Source organism: Arachis ipaensis, chromosome B6 (assembly GCF_059453495.1).
Source record: "Arachis ipaensis isolate K30076 ecotype BB chromosome B6, ASM5945349v1, whole genome shotgun sequence".
NCBI lineage: Eukaryota > Viridiplantae > Streptophyta > Magnoliopsida > Fabales > Fabaceae > Arachis > Arachis ipaensis.
The window spans coordinates 46,627,957-46,648,606 of NC_142441.1; the positions used below are offsets into that span (position 1 = coordinate 46,627,957).

The 20,650-nt window shown below is 34.9% G+C and overlaps 1 protein-coding gene and 1 pseudogene across 1 annotated transcript; both read left to right on the plus strand.

Annotated features, from left to right (window-relative positions):
* Nucleotides 1–890: 890 nt before the first annotated feature.
* Nucleotides 891–6,295, plus strand: LOC107648473 (ABC transporter B family member 1). The gene is made up of 10 exons (XM_016352324.3): nucleotides 891–1,706; nucleotides 1,778–1,832; nucleotides 1,895–2,070; nucleotides 2,139–2,339; nucleotides 2,419–2,678; nucleotides 2,775–3,091; nucleotides 3,168–3,391; nucleotides 3,481–3,854; nucleotides 3,931–4,645; nucleotides 4,842–6,295. The coding sequence occupies exons 1-10, from the start codon at nucleotides 1,242–1,244 to the stop codon at nucleotides 6,123–6,125; spliced, it is 4,071 nt and encodes a 1,356-aa protein (XP_016207810.1). The 5' UTR covers nucleotides 891–1,241; the 3' UTR covers nucleotides 6,126–6,295.
* An 11,478-nt stretch (nucleotides 6,296–17,773) lies between these two features.
* LOC107648462 (glucomannan 4-beta-mannosyltransferase 1-like) lies at nucleotides 17,774–20,567 on the plus strand (annotated as a pseudogene).
* Nucleotides 20,568–20,650: the final 83 nt, after the last annotated feature.

Genomic DNA, 20,650 nt, shown 5'->3' on the forward strand with positions numbered 1-20,650 from the left:
CGGCAAGGAGCTGCAAAGCGACGGCGCAATGGCGGAGAGGAGATGAGAGGCTGAGCTGAAGAGCAAAGAGCTAGGGATTTGGGGACTTGGGGTCTCAGGTCTGATCTCTGATGGTTGGTGGATTGGAAGCAAACCCTAATATATATAAAGTACTCCGCGGCGGGTAGGGGCGGGTTTACCCTGACCCCGACCCCGCCCCGCCCCGCTACACTACCCGCCCCGATCAAAACCCGCCCCGCCTTGGGTCGGGTTTAAACCCGCCCCGAGCGGGTAGGGGCGGGTCGGGTACCCGCGGGTTCGGGTACTCCTGCCACCCCTAGATGCCACATCTCTGGCAGATCAAGTTTACGGAATAAAAGATTCATGTTAGTCTGGTATAGTTCAACCGAAATACCAAAATAAAATAATTATATTTATTTTTATTTTATTCATTAATTTAAATAAATACCAAAAAGAATAAATTAATAACTTGCCACAACAGAAAATAATATTAAAAATAATATTAAAACACAAAATAAAACAGAAATTATATATTATTCGAAAGCAAAATATATTTTTATAATTACATTGATTATTAATTTTAGTAAATACCAATCAAAATAAAATAATAACGTATAACGAAAAATAAAATAAATAATAATTACATAAAATTCGAATTTTTATGTATTCATATTTATATTAAATTTTAATAATTAAATTTAAAATAACATAATAATATTATAACACAAAAATAAAAAATAATATAAAAAATTATACATATTAAATTAGTTTATACTTTTAACTTTTAAGTATTAATGATTAATTATCCATAAAAACAATAATGATGATTAATGAAGGTGGGGTTTCTGTTTGTTTGTATTATGACTCTTGATCTTCAAGTTTCACTTTTCACACAGTGGTTTTCTTTTCTGTCAGGTTGAAAATCCAAACACACACAGTTACACACACACACTCTCTTTCTCTCTCTCTCTCTCTCTCCATGCTTTCAAGTTTGAACCTTTGCCATTGTAAGTGTCTATGTTGAGTTGAGTGAGGACCACGGATGTGTCACTTTCGCTGTTTTATTTTACAGAATAAGCAAACCCACTTGCCACTTTTCACTCTCACCTTCTTTCATTCTCAAGCCACTAAGTAAATGGCAATGGAGAGAGTCCGAGAGAGGCATACATAAAAGGAACTGTGATGGGAATTCGTGCATAAAAGAAAGAGAAAGGAGTGTGAGAATTTTAATAATTAAAGAAATGTCACAAGATTCTTGTTTGGAGGCAGCAAATACAACACTCGAGCAGTGGAAATGGACCGAAATGCAAGGCCTTGAGCTTCTTCCTGATGCTACCATTTCCCACCATTATAATAATAAACCCAACAACACAAAACTCCTCACACACCAAATGGAAACTACTACTACTACTACTACTGAACCAAACAAAGATGATGATGCTCCTTCCTCTGCTACTTCTTCTGGTAATGGTAGTAGTGACAGCAACAAGAACAACAAGAAGAATGAGAGTGTTCCCTCTGTTGGGTTCAGTGAGCTTTTCAGATTTGCTGATGGGTTGGATTATGTTCTAATGTCCATTGGAAGCGTTGGAGCAATCGTGCACGGTTGTTCCTTGCCACTCTTCCTTCGCTTCTTCGCTGATCTTGTCAACTCTTTTGGTTCCAATGCCAACAACTTGGACAAGATGACTCAGGAAGTCGTCAAGGTACCAACAAAGGACTTGACTTGCTTTCAAACTTCAATTCTTTCGTCTCAATGTGTGTGTGTTTTTTGCAGTATGCATTTTACTTTCTGGTAGTTGGTGCTGCTATATGGGCATCTTCATGGGCAGGTGAGTTTCTTGTTTCTTCCTTTCTATGCCATTTCGGAGTTTTGATTCCTTTTGTGCTGCAGAGATATCTTGTTGGATGTGGAGTGGGGAGAGGCAATCAACAAGGATGAGGATCAAGTACCTTGAAGCTGCTCTCAGCCAAGACATTCAGTTTTTCGACACGGATGTTCGAACCTCCGATGTTGTAATTGCCATCAACACTGATGCCGTCATGGTCCAAGATGCCATCAGCGAGAAGGTCCATTCAATTTCTCTCTTTGATTGGATTAGTTTAGTGTCTAATTCTGTTTTTTTTTTCTTGTGCAGTTGGGAAACTTCATTCACTACATGGCCACATTTGTGTCTGGTTTTGTTGTTGGTTTCACTGCAGTCTGGCAATTGGCACTTGTGACCCTTGCCGTGGTCCCTATGATCGCAGTCATTGGCGCCATTCACACCACCACATTGGCCAAGCTCTCTGGCAAAACCCAGCAAGCTCTTTCTGAAGCTGGCAACATTGTGGAACAGGTAACACTCCTTGCAATTGTTGACCAAGTTTTCTCAAGTGTGGAGTTTTTGTAGTACTCATGTTGAGCTGAACCTGCAGACAGTTGTGCAAATTCGAGTGGTGCTGGCCTTCGTGGGGGAGTCTCGAGCATTGCAGGCATACTCTTCGGCATTGAAGGTTGCCCAGAAGCTTGGCTACAAAACTGGTTTTGCAAAGGGAATGGGATTGGGTGCCACTTACTTTGTTGTTTTCTGTTGTTATGCACTTCTTCTTTGGTATGGAGGCTATCTGGTTCGCCACCACGCCACCAATGGAGGGCTTGCCATTGCCACCATGTTTGCTGTTATGATTGGTGGAATGTCAGTATTTCTTTCATCCTTCTTTTTATTTTTTCAAAACAAAGCTTAGGGAGAAAACTCAAATTGTTTAACACTTCTGAATTTGATCATATACAGAGGTCTAGGCCAGTCTGCGCCGAGCATGGCTGCATTTACAAAGGCCAGAGTTGCTGCTGCAAAGATTTTTCGCATAATCGATCACAAACCACGGATAGATAAGAACAGTGAATCTGGTTTGGAGCTTGAGACAGTAACTGGACTTCTAGAGCTAAAGAATGTGAACTTTTCATACCCGTCAAGGCCAGATGTTCCGATCCTCAACGACTTCTCGTTGAGTGTGCCTGCTGGCAAGACAATAGCCTTGGTAGGTAGCAGTGGCTCTGGAAAGAGCACTGTGGTTTCCCTCATTGAAAGATTTTATGACCCAACTTCAGGTATGCATCAAACTTTGTTGCCTTGTAAGTTTGAAAGTTGAACTTGTTGGTTATATTGTTCATCAACTATGTGCAGGACAAGTTTTTCTGGATGGCCATGACATTAAAACATTGAAGCTTAGATGGTTGAGGCAGCAGATAGGGCTAGTGAGCCAAGAGCCTGCGTTGTTCGCAACCACGATTAGAGAAAATATACTATTGGGAAGGCCTGATGCTGACCAGGGTGAGATCGAAGAAGCGGCCAGGGTAGCTAATGCTCATTCCTTCATCATCAAACTTTCTGAAGGTTACGAAACCCAGGTAATTGGGAATATCTTTGCAAGACTCTTAGAAAATTATAATTTCTTAAGCATTATTCAATAAAGTAAAAAATTCTTTTGTAATGGCAGGTTGGAGAGAGAGGGATGCAACTCTCAGGAGGACAAAAACAGAGAATAGCAATTGCAAGGGCTATGCTTAAAAACCCAGCAATTCTCCTCCTTGATGAGGCAACAAGTGCATTGGATTCTGAATCAGAGAAACTGGTGCAAGAAGCCCTGGACCGGTTCATGATTGGTAGAACAACTCTTGTAATTGCGCATCGCCTCTCGACTATACGCAAAGCCGACCTTGTAGCTGTACTTCAGCAAGGAAATGTGTCTGAAATTGGAACTCATGATGAGCTCTTTTCCAAAGGAGAAAATGGAGTCTATGCAAAGCTCATAAAGATGCAAGAAATGGCTCATGAAACTGCCATGAACAATGCCAGAAAGAGTAGTGCACGGTAACCTCATTGTTCCTAAAAAAAACTATTAGATACCCTAAAGATATATCATGTGATGATGAGTTTTCATTTGCAGGCCTTCAAGTGCAAGAAACTCGGTAAGCTCACCCATAATTGCTCGGAATTCTTCTTACGGCCGCTCACCATACTCTCGAAGGCTGTCTGATTTCTCCACATCAGATTTTAGTCTGTCGCTGGATGCATCACATCCGAATTACAGGCTCGAAAAGCTTGCCTTCAAAGAGCAAGCAAGTTCCTTCTGGCGACTAGCGAAGATGAACTCTCCTGAGTGGCTATACGCTTTGATTGGCTCTATAGGCTCCATTGTTTGTGGATCACTTAGTGCTTTTTTCGCATATGTTCTCAGTGCTGTCCTCAGTGTGTATTACCATCCGAATCACAAGCACATGATCACACAAATTGATAAGTACTGCTACTTGTTGATTGGCCTTTCATCAGCTGCACTTATCTTCAACACATTGCAACATTCCTTCTGGGATATTGTTGGTGAAAATCTAACAAAACGAGTGAGGGAGAAAATGCTGACGGCAGTGCTAAAAAATGAGATGGCTTGGTTTGATCAGGAGGAAAACGAGAGTGCACGGATCGCTGCTAGGCTTGCTCTTGATGCCAACAATGTTAGATCAGCCATTGGAGATCGAATTTCGGTGATAGTTCAGAACACTGCGCTCATGCTAGTTGCGTGTACTGCAGGGTTCGTCCTGCAGTGGCGTCTTGCCCTTGTCCTCATCGCCGTCTTTCCTCTTGTTGTTGCGGCCACTGTGTTGCAGGTTCGATCTTCTTTCGTTCCTTTACTGTATGTTTCCATAGCAGCTAATTTCAGCCCACTAAAGATGAGCTTTTGTTGAGTTTAGATTTCAAATGTTTCTTGTAATTGAGGTTTGGATGTTCTTGTTGGCTCCTAAGACTTCATCAATTTTAAGTTTTCGTTTGTATTAATCATATTTATCTTTGAGTTTTGTACAGAAAATGTTCATGACTGGTTTCTCTGGTGATCTGGAAGCTTCTCATGGCAAGGCCACACAGTTAGCTGGAGAAGCTATAGCCAATGTAAGAACTGTTGCAGCCTTCAATTCAGAAACCAAAATTGTTGGGCTTTTCGCTTCGAACCTCGAAATTCCACTACAACGGTGCTTTTGGAAAGGACAAATTTCTGGAAGCGGATATGGGATAGCACAGTTTGCTCTTTATGCTTCCTATGCACTTGGTCTCTGGTATGCTTCTTGGCTTGTGAAGCACGGAATCTCTGATTTCTCCAAAACCATCCGAGTGTTCATGGTCCTCATGGTCTCTGCTAATGGAGCTGCCGAAACTTTGACATTGGCTCCTGATTTCATCAAGGGAGGCCGAGCTATGAGGTCAGTCTTTGATCTCCTTGACCGGAGAACCGAAATTGAGCCGGATGATCCAGATGCCACCCCTGTTCCTGATCGTCTTCGAGGCGAAGTTGAACTTAAGCATGTGGACTTCTCTTACCCAACGCGGCCCGATATGGCTGTTTTTCGCGACCTCAGCCTTCGTGCCAGGGCGGGTAAAACTCTGGCCCTTGTGGGACCTAGTGGCTGCGGCAAGAGCTCAGTCCTTGCACTTATACAGAGATTCTATGATCCATGTTCTGGTAGAGTCATGATTGATGGAAAGGACATAAGGAGATACAATCTCAAGTCTCTAAGAAGACACATTGCTGTGGTACCTCAGGAGCCATGCTTGTTTGCGACAAGTATTTATGAAAACATTGCCTATGGACATGACGCGGCCTCTGAAGCCGAGATAGTGGAGGCTGCGACTCTTGCCAATGCTCACAAGTTCATATCTTCTCTTCCAGATGGATACAAAACATTTGTTGGGGAGAGAGGAGTTCAACTTTCTGGGGGACAAAAGCAAAGAATAGCAGTTGCTCGGGCTTTTGTGAGGAAGGCTGAGCTTATGCTTCTTGACGAAGCAACTAGTGCGCTCGACGCTGAATCCGAGAGGTCGGTTCAGGAGGCTCTAGACCGTGCCTGCTCGGGGAAAACAACCATCGTTGTTGCACACAGGCTATCAACCATCAGAAATGCCAACCTGATTGCTGTGATTGATGATGGCAAAGTAGCTGAACAAGGCTCGCATTCGCACTTGTTGAAGAATCATCCTGATGGGGTTTATGCGCGCATGATTCAATTACAAAGATTCACACATACCCAAGTCATTGAGATGGCGTCCGGTTCAACTTCTTCAACGAGGCCAAAAGATGTCGAAAGACAAGGTTAGACATTAACGGCTACAAAGAGAGTAATGTCATCATAAACCACATTATAATTACTTCCATTTTTGTTTTGACCTTAGTGTAGTTTTGTGTATCCACCAATGTATCTTCTTGTCTTTCTGAATCTCACTACGGAAATGACAAAGACGGATTACGATTCAAATGGTTGAATTCACGGTAGCCATCTTTGCTTCTTCCTACTTTCCAACAATGTGCTTATAGTCATCATCCACGTTGAACTACTTCAAAATAATAGTGTATTTATTGACATGATGCAAAATATAAAGAGGGTCTTATTTGTAATATATAGTTAGGTGTATTAGTATGAACTATGTTTATCAGAATATGAAGTGCAGTTAACAAAGTGAAAAAATGGTTCTATATTGAAGTTTCTATCACTTTCCAACACTAATGGTACATTAATAGGTAACGGTGGCTGTAAATACAACACTTGGGACTCTAGCACTTTAGCTTGTTGACTATTTCAGAAACATCACAATCAGATATTCATCAAGGTATACGATACCCCTCATGGCAACTCAAAAGGCTTATATATGGTCCTAGCCCCAATGGGTTGCAGGTGCTTATGAAGGGGCATGTAGGGGACAAACAATAATGTTGCAAGTTAGAAAAGAAAAAGGTCACATGATGGGGGCACCAAAACGTGCATGACTTTGAACTAGAAAACAACTAGAAGAAATTGAAGAATGATCTAAATGTGGGAGAGTATGTACACAAAGCGTGAGGGGGGAAAAGGGTAGGGTATATGGGTAAATGACTGAAAAGGGGTATGTGCATGATGCCTAAGTAGGTGCTATGGGTAAATGGGGACCAAGAATTGGTCATAATGTTGAAAAACAAAAAAAAGTAAAGGGTATGAAACATCAACATATGCTGTTTGAATGGAAGTGGCTCCTACCTCCTAGTGCTAGTCCTTGGTGGGGATAACATATATAGGTCATGGACTCTTTTTATGTTATTGATGTGAATTTTGTTAGAGCACAAATTTCGGGACATCAACATTACTATATAACCCTTGATGATAATAGTTCAATGATCAAAGATATTATACGCACATTTCGTTTCAAGCCAGCAAAATTGACAACACTTGTTATGATAAAAAATGAAAACACCTGATGAGAGTAGTCATTATTGATATCTTCTTTTGTGGATTCTCAATCTAATAATATCAGATACAAACTTGAAATGCAAGCGATATTTTGTGGAGCACTCGGCCTTCGCATTATCATTGTTATCCATTAGGTGAGTTGACATGATCAGCATCTTTGTGCCTGTGTTGTGAACTTCTCATGTGTCATCATGTTTAGGTAAATTATTACCTTTTTTTTTGGTGGGGTGGGGGGGAGGGGGGATCTTGCCATCTTGGTAAAACGAGATTTTAAAATTTTGGTGTAAAAAACATGGAGGAGTAAAAATTTTGAGTAAACTACCATTTTTATTTGTAAAAGTTGAAAATGCTGACATATTTATTTATAGAAGACGAAAATTACGGGTATGTCTAAAATGAGCTCAACAATTATGTGCTTATTGAATGAGCCACATTTATATAGACTATTAGATTTTATTAGATGAAAATCAAAGACTAATATGAAAGAAGAGTATTGATGGACTCTAATAAATATAGAATATCCTAGTACATAAATAAATGCTTTAAATGACCATACTTTAATACACAATACTTTAAATGGCAACAGAATCTTTTATTCTTAAATAATTAAATAAAAATATATAAATACAAAAATATGAGTATTTTTTATTCAATATGATTATTTATTATTCAAGAAATTTTTATAATATTAAAAAATTATATTAAAATAAAATTTTAAATGGTAACATAAAAAGATAAGATAAATAATTTTTTTTTATATTACTTGACAAATAATTAAATTATTACATTTAAAATTTATTAATTAACTAATTTTGTTAAAGAGATATTATTATATAATATACCAATAAATTATAGCTCAAATAACATAGTCTCTCCACACTCATCTAAGAGGTCACATATTCAAGTTTCTCTATCTTTGGTAAAAAAAATATTATATAATATAATTTTTCATCAAAATATTTCAAAAATATAATTTATTTAAAATATTATATATAATACATGAAAATATTAATCTTTTTATTTTTTTTAATTTAAAAAAAAGAAATAAATAATATAATTTTAAATACATGCCTATCACATTATATATTTATTTATATTAGTAAGACCTAAACTAATCAAACTTATATAATTAAAAATATAAAACATATAAATACAAAAAAAATAAATATTTTTTATTTATTAAAATTAATTATTATGTAAATTATTTTATAATATTAAAAAATTATTTTCTATTTATATATATTTTGATAATTTTTATTTTTAATTTTAAATTAAAAAATATTATTTCAATTTTAGCACCATTTTTTAAGCGTTGATAACATTATATATATATATATATATATATATATATATATATATATATATATATATATATATATTCCCATTTTTTTATTATATAGAAATACTTATATCAAATAATCCATCAAATTAATTTTTATGTGAATAACGAAATTCAAACTCTAAGATTAATAAAATTTGAGAGCATGTTCCTTATATAATTTTTTGGAGTATTATTGGCTACAAACCTACAACAATGTTGTCTTTTTTCTATATCTTGTCTTTAGTCTTTTTCAAATATATATGTGAGAAATTAGTGTACAAATATCTTTTTTAAATATATTTGTATATTAATATATATATATATATATATATTTTTTTTTTTTTGGGTCGAATTAGAGAATACAAAATTTAACTAAAATAATAAACATAAAAAATAATTTTATTATAAATATATAATTTTAAATATTCTTTATATGAAATTATAAATGTCAAATTTAAAAAATAATTTTAAATGATTATTTATATAATATTACCACAAAATAAATATGAATAAGAAAGACTAGAGGAGAGAGGCATGAAATGGCATATATATTAAAAAGGTTAAAGAATAAAAGAATATATACCAATTTTATATCAGTCACTATTATATATATACATATGATATATTTACGTAGTTGATATATATTATTTATTAATTTTTTTTTAAAATTAAACAAATAATATTTTCATATACTATATATAATATTTTAAATAAACTATATTTTGACAAATATTTGATAAAAAAATTATATTATATAATAATATTTTTAATAAAAATAGTTAGTTAATAAGTATTGAATATAATAATCTAATTGTTTATTAAGTAATGTAAAATAAAATATAATTATTTTATATTTTTATGTTGTAGTTTAAAATATTATTTTAATATAATTTTTTAATATTATAAAAAAATTTTGCATAATAATTAATTTTAATAAATAAAAAATATTTATATGTTTTATATTCTTAATTATGTAAGTTTGATTAATTTAGATTTTACTAATATAAGTAAATATATAATGTGATAGGCATGCATTTAGAATTATATTATTTATTCCGTTTTTCTAAAAAAATTTGAAAAAATGAAAAGGTTAATATTTTCGTATATTATATATAATATTTTAAATAAATTATATTTTCAAAATATTTTGATAAAAGGTTATATTATATAATAATATCTTTAAAAAATTAGTTAGTTAATAAATTTTGAATATAATAATGTAATTATTTGTTAATTAATATAAAATAAAATTTTAATTATTTTATATTTTTATGTTACAGTTTAACATTTTATTTTAATATAATTTTTTACTATTATAAAATTTTTTTTGCATAATAAATAATCTTATTAAATAAAGAATACTCATATTTTTGTATTTATGTATTTTTTATTTAATTATTTAAGAATAATAGATTTTGTTGTCATTTAAAGTATTGTGTATTAAAGTATTGTCATTTAAAGCATTTATTTACGTATTAGGATATTCTTTATTTATTAGAATCCATCAATGCTCTTCTTTCATATTAGCCTTTGATTTTCATCTAATAAAATCTAATAGTCTATATAAGTGCGGCATATCCAATAAGCACATAATTGTTGTGCTCATTTTAGACATATCCGAAAATTATCATTTGTACTTATAAAAAATGGCTTTTGTAAGAAAAATTATCCAAACCCTAAAAAATTAAATAAAATTTTCAAACTACCATTCTCTCCACAACTACTACCATCGTCTCTCCCCTCTCTCTTGCTCTCTCAATGTTCTCAACTACTTGAATCCCAAACTCTACCACCACTTTCCTCTCCAACTACCACCATCACTGCTGCCATTACCATCACCACCACCGCCATCACCACCCTTCCTCCTCCCTCCACCTCTTCGACTCTGATCTCAATCGCAGGCTCCGCTTCCCCCTCACCTTCCACCTCTTCCAAAACTCCAACCTCGTCTCCTCCCTTACCAGCTTTGAAAGGAGTTGGGAGAGTTTGAAGGAAACCATTAACCAATAAAGACTAAGTCACTGCAAACTTCAAGCAATTGGTGAAAGAAGACCCATCATCCTTCTTATCCACCTCATCACCATTCGCATTCACATTCCCATTATCACTCACTGAGTTCTGTGAGAAAATACTCAAGAAAGCCTTCAAGAAAATTTCATTGACAACCCTTTCCTCTTCTTCATATCGCAGATCTAAAATTTACCACCTTACTTCACCTGGGCAATCAAATAAACACCTTCTGTGTCCTTATTCTTGTGCCCTGACAGGAAGCAGTGCTCAAGATCCTTTGCAGCTTTTCGAATACCCACTTTCAGATAGGACAGCGATTCCTTCACAACATGAATGAAATTGAAGAAGGACTCAATTGGATCATTTTTAGACACCATTTTTCGATCAACCATTGAAAAAGTCACAGCCTTTGAATGTGTGTGCAGAGAAAACCCAATCTGGTTCTCTAGAACCCGATCCGAATCGTTGAATGGTAAAAGCAAAGATGTGTAATGCAGAAGTCTTTTCACGTGCTTCATGGATTCTGTTAGGGTGTTGAATTCCGAGGCCAAACAGTTAAGTTTGACGATGATGGAAGATGACGAGGATGATGAAGTTAAGGGTAGTGACGGTTTATCCATCCCAACAGAACGCTCACGCTGCTCGCTGAGCTTGCGTTAGATGATTATGCTGGTGATGGTGGTGCTAGTGCTCTTGAGTTGCGACTAGGGGTGGCAAGCGGGGAAGCCCGCCCCGCCCCGCCCCGCCAGAAGCCCGCCATTTGGCGGGCTGGCCCGCCCCGCCCCGCCTAGTGAGGCGGTCCCAGAATCCTAGCCCGCCCCGCCTAACGGCGGGCTGGCGGGCCGGCGGGCTAAGCCCGCCAAATATCCTCTTTTTTTTTTTTAACTTTTAACTATTAAATAATATATATAAAGATATAAAAAAATCTCTTTTGTTTTTTACTTTTAACTATTATAATTTCTAAAAGTATAAACAAATTATAATTTTTGTATTCACAAACATTAAAGTCTTTGTAATTATAAATATTGTTTCCAAAGCAAAATAAACATAATCCAAAACATAATTAACAATATTGTCTCTAAAACAAAACAAACATAATCTAAAACACCCAATTTTCATCTTCATTCTCTTGTAAATTGGGTTGGGGAAGTTGGGTTTTGGTAAAAAAAATTATAAAAATACCCCTTGCTAAAAAAAGACTAAGCCCGGCGGGGAAGCCCGCCCCGCCCCGCCAAAGCCCGCCAAAACCAGCGGTTTAAGCGGTGCAGGTTAAGCGGGCTTTTGCTATTTGGCGGTCCCAATTTTCCAGCCCGGCCCGCCTTTTTTGGCGGGTTACGCGGGCCGGCCCGGCGGGTTTAGGCCCGTTTGCCACCACTAGTTGCGACCGACACCGATGGGAGAGTGTGTGGCGAAGGGGTTAGGATGATGGTTGAGGAGGAGGGTGAGTCGGTGGTACTGAGCGGTGATGTGGTCGATGTTGGGATTAGCTCGCTGAGAAGTGAGAACAGAGAGAGAGAGAGAGAGAGAGAGAGAGAGAGAGAGAGAGAGAGAAAGAGAGAGAGAGAGTAGTTTAAAAATTTTATTTAATTTTTTAAAGTTTTGATAATTTGACTTGAAAAAACTATTTTTCATGGGTACAAATGATAATTTTCGTCTTCTATAGATAGATATATCAGCGTGTTCAACTTTTATAAATAGAAATGATAGTTTACTCTTTTTAAAAATAGATTTTCTTTGTTTTTCATTTGGTTAATCTTATAAAGTGTGATCTTATACTATATAATGCTTAAGTGGAACTAAAAAAATAAGTGAATAATATTTGTGTAGTATACGATTAATTGAGATAAAAAAAAAATTCGTTTTCGTCATTTTTAATTTGGAAAATAATGATCTCTTTTTTTAATATTTTTTGGACGTGGATGAGTTTTTGTTTTTTGTTAAGGGAAAAAAATGATTCCCTTTTTGCCAAGAAAAGAATGATTCTAAGCCCAATGAAGTTGGGTTATGAGGCGGGAAGGGGCATGATACCAGGTTTTGACGCAAGCCGAAATAAAATTAGGGTAAGGTTTTCAGCTTTCAAATCCAACTGAGAATGTGAGATCGATAAAGATATCTGCAACTTTGCAAGGTTTATACTTATTCCATGTTATTGCTTCGGCTGGATAAGCCCATTTCTATTTCTAGTACTAGTACAGTAATACCAGGCTATTTCTCCATTTTTTTTAACTAGTATTATCAAGTGTAATATCTAATTATATATTCTTTTAAAATAAAATTCTATATCCAAGTCATACTTCTAACTAAGTCCAACAAAATATTTTAAATTCAAGCCCGCACGTTTCACTATCGTTGCTTTTTCTTCTTTATCTTTCTCTTTGGTTATCGTCATCACCAATAACACTAACATTTTTCTAACATCTTTATTGGTTTGCTTTTTTTTTTTAATGCCATTATTAAATAATTTCGATTCATTTCTTAGTTTATTTGAGATTCATTTGGATTCAGAAATAAATTCAATGTATTTTTGTTGATGATTGAGTCTTTTAGACGGCTTGTTTAAATTTGAACTAATTTTGATTCATTTATGAATTAATTGAGGTTCACTTGATGCTGTTGGTAAGTATCGACCAAATTTTTTACTCCTTAAGTGATTTCGATTTATTTCTTTGTTTAATTGTGGTTCATTTGGATTCAGAAATGAATTCGATGGGTGTTTGTTAATGATTGAGTCTTTTTGACTGTTTGTTCAAATCTGAACTAATTTCGATTTTTTTTGTGTGTTAATTGAGGTTCTTTTAATGCTGTTGATAAGTATTGACCAAATTTTTTAGCAAAGAAGAATAAAATTATTCATTATCACTTTATTCAATTGCATGAGATTCCATTTCATTCCATTCAATTTGTCTTGAAAGTCATCCCAACCTTTGGAATAAATTGTTCATCGACAAGACCACTAGACTGCAAATGAACCGAAATATTATTATAACAACACTATTGTGTAATAACAAATGAACCGAAAATTGAGTCTTCTATAAACTCAGAAATTCCTATAATTTCCGTGCATTTCTGAGTTAATTGTGTCGCAATCACTATGTAATTTCGATGCTTGGTCTCGTTGTCCTGCATAATTCAAAACCTTTCTTCCTCCTCCTCCTCATCTTCCGCTTCATCATCTTCTTTTTCATTTTTTTATCTCCATCTTATCCTTATTTTATTTTCTCAAAATTCTTCTTGATGTACTCTCTTGAGAGAAATAAAATCAAAAAAAAAAAAAAGAAAAGAGAATATATTTAAAAAAAAGAATAAATTACTGCAATAACATGAAAAAGAAGAGAAGAAAAAGAAACAAAAATAAAACGCAGCAACATCACCAATAGAAGAAAGAGGAAGAGATGCACGAAAAATAAACGCAAAGTGAAGTAGAATTTCGTTTGCGTTAGTGAAGCAAGATGTATACATACTACGTATAATGAAAATAGTTTTTGTTGGGTTTAAACCAACTTAGTTAGACTTGATTGCCAAAAATACTCGAATGTGTAGCAACTTTTTTTTTTAAGGGAAGCATGAAAAAACATAGGAAAGAAGACGCGGTAAGAGAGGTCACATTTAAAAATATTATGAGACAAAAAATCCATTCCTGCTGAAATCATGGTCCTACCTTTTTCATAATTGAAAGTCTGAAGTAATCTAAATAAGAAAGAAAGTAATCCATAGATGCTTCAACCATCTCTTTCTAAGAATTCTTATTGTCCTACCTTTTTCATAATTGAAAGTCTGAAGTATCTAAATAAGAAAAAAAAGTAATCGATGGATGCTTCAACCATCTCTTTCTAAGAATTCTTATGTTTTTCTTTTCTTTGATAAGTCTTCTATTATTAGATTTTAGCTAAGATAGATTATGTGTATGTTTGGGCGTCATTATTTTGTTAAAAAAGATCTTTTTTCAATGAAAAAAGATCTTTTTTTATTTTTTAACGTGTTTGGCAAATTTCTAGTAGTAAAAGTAAAAGCACTAGTAAAATAAAAAAAAAAGATGTTTTTCATGTAATAAATAAATAAAAAAGTACTTTTATATTGTTATACCCAAACATAATTGATAGATAAAAAGACCTTTTTACATGAAATATCCAAACATAAAATTACTTTTACTTCTTTATAAGATCTTTTAAAAAAAGATAATTCGAAAAAAATCTTTTCTTAAAAGCTCATCCAAACAAGTCCTATATTCTTTCAGTAGGCAAATAATCTCTCTAATAAGAGATTGAATCTATAAGTTCATGCAAATCATTTGGCATTAAACGGACATGCTCTACACCAACTTTTTTACCGGTCTAGTTGGAAAAGGTGAAAACTCGCATGTAATTGTCGTTATATGAAGTTGACATTTGAAAAATGTTAAATAATTTGACAAATTTGATTAAATTCTTATTTAACAGTTTTCAACTATTAACTTCACATGAAGACAACTGTACGTAAATTTTTCACCTCTAGAGAATTTTGGTTAGCATGATTTCTAATTTGGCCTTATTGACTATGTAGTGAAGAAAGACCAAATGCAACCGCTCATGGCTGAAGGATTGGCTGTGCTCGGATTGAAACCAAAAGCGGTTACTGTGCTTGCTGGTGAAACAACTACTTAACCTAAAACAAAACAAAAACAAAAACAACAAACAACTCACGTTGGGAACAATATGCTGTCAGTGTCTAAAGACGAGTAGCATTGGCCTCGGCTACCCAATATTTATAAAACAGTATACAAACAATATCTACATCTTCCATCCTAATATACAACAAAATATATAAAAACCAAACAAATACATCAACAACTGTGACAAACAATATCTTCCTCTCCGATATACAACTATATAAAGTATAAACTCAATATCTATAGATAGACAAGTCTAAGGAAAGCAACACAATTACACAAAGGGAAATGATATAACACAGCTCCTAAAAGGGTTAGAGAAATGTGCATATCTATATAGGAAGGTTCTCTGCATATTTTGTCAGCCTCTCCTAAAGCAGAGAAATATGATCTGTTCCACATTCAATGCAGAGGAATCTGAAAGTCAAAGTACAATCTAAACAATGATACATGAAGAAAAAGAGAAAGGAGTAGATAAAAAAAAAAAAAATCAGTGAGTGCAAGTGTAAGTTGGAGAATAAGATGTAATTGATGTGCAAAGTCAGAACTTAAGAACCCTTCCACAACATAATATCACAAAAAAATAATTCCCTGTCTCACTCTTCGATGCAACAACTGTAAAGATAGTAAATCTGCATTCCGAAGCTCTTCTTTTCAAAGAGCAAAGCACATGACAGCATAAGTGACTCTAATTAGACACGAAGAACATACTTCCTATATGGCTCCAAAGTATCCATCACTTATGCTATACTTGAAAAGAAAAAAAAAGAAAAGAGAACCCTTCACATAAGACACTGTAAAGCCTCAATACTCATGCAACTGTGACAAAATGTCAAGTGGGCCACTAATATTTCGACCTCAATGGCAGAAGCCAAAAGGGCAGAATCCATGGAAATGTACATTCCCCCTCTCAACTTGCACGAAACAATTAATTCATTGGGAAAATGACACTAAAGCAAAGTGCACATATTGTCAAATTTGAAGACATTTATTTTGATAAATCCTAAGAACTACAAGCTGTTACAGGACAAATACAGGCTATCTGAGTCCGACATTATAATATTTTATTTCTATATGTTGATTCTCCAACACTGGTCATTCATCGATATATTCTGCTTCAGGTCATTTCTAAAATACCAGAGAGCATAAACTTGCAAAAGTTTGGGATTAACATACGGCAGGTTCAACTAGAAGAAGAGAAAATCATATTGTCTTAAACAATCGCCCCAGACTCTTAAGGTTGAAAAACAACAACAGGATATACTTTAGGGATCTCAAGGAAAAGGGTTACATAAACTATAATTAAAAATAACAAAGCTCTGTGCTATAATCAACTGCATTTCTTCCTACTATTAAATTCTACCTTATCAGAGATGCTAGCGTCAAGAAATTATTGAACTTTAATATTAAATGCAAACCCTCTTCTCTTTATCATATCCATCACTTTGGAACACCTGTTTCACTTTGGTGACAAGGGTTCATCTCCATGTTTCCACTACATTCCCACTTCCTATTCTTGACTCTTGATCTTGCAAAGTGATTTGTTTTAGCAAGAGAATAAATTATTGAAAAAAAAAAAACCGTAAGAGAGAACATAAATATAGGAGATAAAATATATATATATATCCCTTGGTGGAAAAAATGAAGATAAATAGCAGTAATGCATAAATGCATCAATATGAGGTACTACTTCAAAATCTCGGGAAATGCAGGAATCAGTTTGTAGCTTTTCAGACATTGGTACTACTTCATGAACTTGGGAAATTTCAAACTTAAGAATACTTCTATAGATTCACATTACATAGTGGAACTACGCACCAATGATCAAGCACTACCCAATTGGTCGGGGTTGGACCAATAAAGTAAATTTGAGCAGGATCATTTAGAGCGCCAGGAGATTAACGCATGGAAGTCTGTTAAATTTTGCTTGTGGTTAATCTGTTTGAGACAAATCTGCAAAGAATCAAATTAACTAAGTTTTATGTGACTAATTATACTCCTGATCACAAGAGGAACATAAAACACGGATAAAAACAGAGAGGAACATGTGAGAACACTGTTAGGCAGTATCTAAGCATAAATATAGTCACTAAAAACGACTGGATGATTCTGTTGGCATTTATCTAATACTTGCCCACAATATAACACAGTCCGTAAATTAAATAGAACACACACAGTTAATACTCTGATGAAGATTATGCACACTAAAAATCATCATGTTGGCAGTGAAAGACAAGTCCAGCTATCAATTAGCTATGTCACAACCTTGTTGGTTTCTTGACGAATGTGTCTCATAAAAGGAAGAGAACTCCTCTTAAGAGTTCACTCAATATACTACATTCTTCCACTTAAACCAAATGCTTGTCCTGATGTTGGCCCCCTGCATTTTCTTCCTATTTAAATGGTGTAAGCTCTAACACAAATCAAACCCACTTGATCATCTGCCTTCAACAAGTCACTTACCCATCTACAATTGCCTCGAGCCCCGAAGCATCCTTCTCTTTAGGCTCAATAATCATTTCCAACTCCCAAGTACGACCCCTAAACAATGAGAAACCTATTCTTTGACGAGCCAGATGGTGAGCTTCCAGAATATGCTCCAAGTAGTGCACTATGTGTGGCAATCAATACGAATCCCAGTGATAATTCCACTGTTGAAACTAGGAGTCATATTGTGCTCAATTATGTCAATCATGCTATTTATTGAAAGAGTAGGCATATTTTGATTGTCAAAGTGCTGAGGAAGAAAAAATACAATAAGTACAATTTGGATGCCATGAAGCATAGCCTTGAGAGAAGCAAAAGGTATCCAATTATAATGAGGAGGTAACCTGCATCTTATTTAGTAAACCTTGAACAGATTCAAACTTTTCCATATGTAGCATTTAATTTTACCCACAAAAATTTAGCATCTTTTAGAAAACCTTAAACAAGGGTGCTCTTTCAAAGAGTCATTATTTTAATTCAACTTCTGTGCAACAAAATACATAATTTTCAAAATTAATGATGCGGAGATATAACCATGGCAGATATCAATAAATAATATATCAAACAACTAACTGACAAAGTAAAGGATCACAGAAGTTCGATGTTTTTGCAAGAACTAGGAAGGAGTAATACTGAGATACATTACTGTTGGTAATTATTAAAAGACAAAGGTGAATTACCTCGGCCAAAACAACTCACTTTCTGCTTCCAGGTATACAAGCTTTCCATTGGAGCAGTATGTGGGCTTTCATGGCCAGCTGAGAGGTTCATATTTCAGGTTCTTGATGATTCAACAAATGAAGTCTTAAGGGTGCCTAATTAATCAACTGCACATTCATTGCTGATCCCAAGTTTGTGTGTTAAAGTTGACCTTAACAATATTTAGAAACATGCAGGAATCAGTTGAAATAGAGTATAAAAGGGGATACAGAAAGGTAATCATGTCAAGTATGAAACAAGGAGAAATCGGAATGGCTACAAGGCAGGTGCTCTAAAAGAGGGTTTCGATACAAAACATGGTGAGAATTGTGAGTTTGTAGCAATATTTGATGCAGATTTCCAACCAGATGCAGATTTTCATTGGAATAGAATTCCTTATCTTCTTGAGAATCCAAAGTTGGGATTGGTTCAAGCCAGAAGGGAATTTGGTCGGTAATTACAACATCCACATTGTTAAGCTGTCATGCCAAATCAGTAAAGCATCTGCATTCTTGGAGATTGCAGTAAATCAGAAACTCTTTTAACTTTTTCTTTTTTACTATGCATGCACAGTAAACTCAGAAGAATGTATGATGACACACCTTCAAGAGATGTCACTTGACTATACATACTCATTCTTTGGGTTCAATGGCGAGTTAAGAAGCTCAATGGACCAAATTCAGAGAATCGCCTTAGCATATCACTTTGAGCTTCTGATTTGTTCAAACTTCCTCTGTAACAAATGGGGACAGGAGATTGGCAGATACAAGCAATAATAGATGCTGGGGGATGGAAAGACCGAACTACAGTGGAAAATATGGATCCAGCAGTTAGGGCAAGCCTTAAGGGCTGGGAATTCCTCTTTGTGGGTGATGTAAAAGTGAGCTATTTATTTCTAATCTGATTCATTGATAATTTGATACTATATCATGTTTTCGGCTTTTTGCTGCTTCCTAGGTAAAAAATGAACTACCAAATACATTTAATGCATACCGATATCAGCAGCACAGTGGTCATCTGGTCCAGCTTCTCTTTAAGAAAATGAGCAAGGAAATCCTTCTTTGCAAGGTACTCAAGGGTTAAATTGTTATATCAAGAGCTAAGAAGACTTCAATTTCTCATATATAAATTATAAAATCATATACTGATTGGAACAATATGTATCATTCAGAGGGTATCACTTTTGAAGAGACTTCATCTTATCTATGCTTTCTTCTTTGTGAGGAAGATCATCGCACACTGGTCACATTCTTCTTTTACTGCATAGTTATACTATCCTGTGTGTTAATTCCAGAAGTCAGTCTCAAAAAGCAGATTGCCATATATATCCAAGCAACCATTACAATTCTAAATGCACTTTCCACCCCAAGGTAATTGATTTCTGACAGAAGTGTAGAACTTTGTGTGCTCAGTTATCTTAATTATTCTCCATTCAAATAACTATGGGACAGATCCATACATCTGCTAGTATCCTGGATACTCTTCGAGAATGTCATGTCACACCATCGAACTAAAGCAACAATTACAGGACTCTTAAAAGTGAACCGTGTCAATGAATGGGTTGCAACAGAGAAGCTTGAAAATGCCCTGAAACAAAGGAACAATACAAGGCCATCAAGTGATTCACACTTTCCATTCCGAATAATAGAAAGGTACCAGCTGTCTTGCAGTTAGTTTATCACTTTATCTAAAAGCAATCTATTCAACCGGCACAACAAATAGCCATTGTGCAATCTACAATTATCCACAGGAAAATTTAATTGAAGCATGAAAAATAAACCTAAAACTTAAGGAGAAAGAGCAACAGGAACACAACCATATTCTTTTTTTATTATTTTTCTTTTCTTGTGATACAATTTTGTACTTAAAGAAAATGTAATACATAACGTTAGAATGTAAAGTAAAGAATGCAGTGACAATATCTGATGATTACACCATAGTCCATATATTACTAACTCATGAGATTCATAATGATGGCCCTTACTTTAACCAACAGGATCAACCCACTGGAGATCATAATGGGGATGTATATGCTTCACTGTGCAATCTATGACCTGCTATTTGGACATGATCATTTCTTTGTATATTTGCTGTTGCAGGCAGGGGCTTTCTTTACAATGGGATTTGGGCAAGTGGGAACATTTGTCCGCAACTAAAGCTAGGAATAAAGATATTAAACCACCAGAGCATCAATCAGTATTATAGTTTTTCAAACTAGTGACGTCATGTCATCCATAAG

Coding starts and splice junctions, on each gene's coding strand:
- LOC107648473 (XM_016352324.3), top strand. CDS start 1,242: ATGTCACAAGATTCTTGTTTGGAGGCAGCAAATACAACACTCGAGCAG. Junction 1,707..1,777: donor TGACTCAGGAAGTCGTCAAG/GTACCAACAAAG, acceptor TGTTTTTTGCAG/TATGCATTTTACTTTCTGGT. Junction 4,646..4,841: donor TTGCGGCCACTGTGTTGCAG/GTTCGATCTTCT, acceptor AGTTTTGTACAG/AAAATGTTCATGACTGGTTT.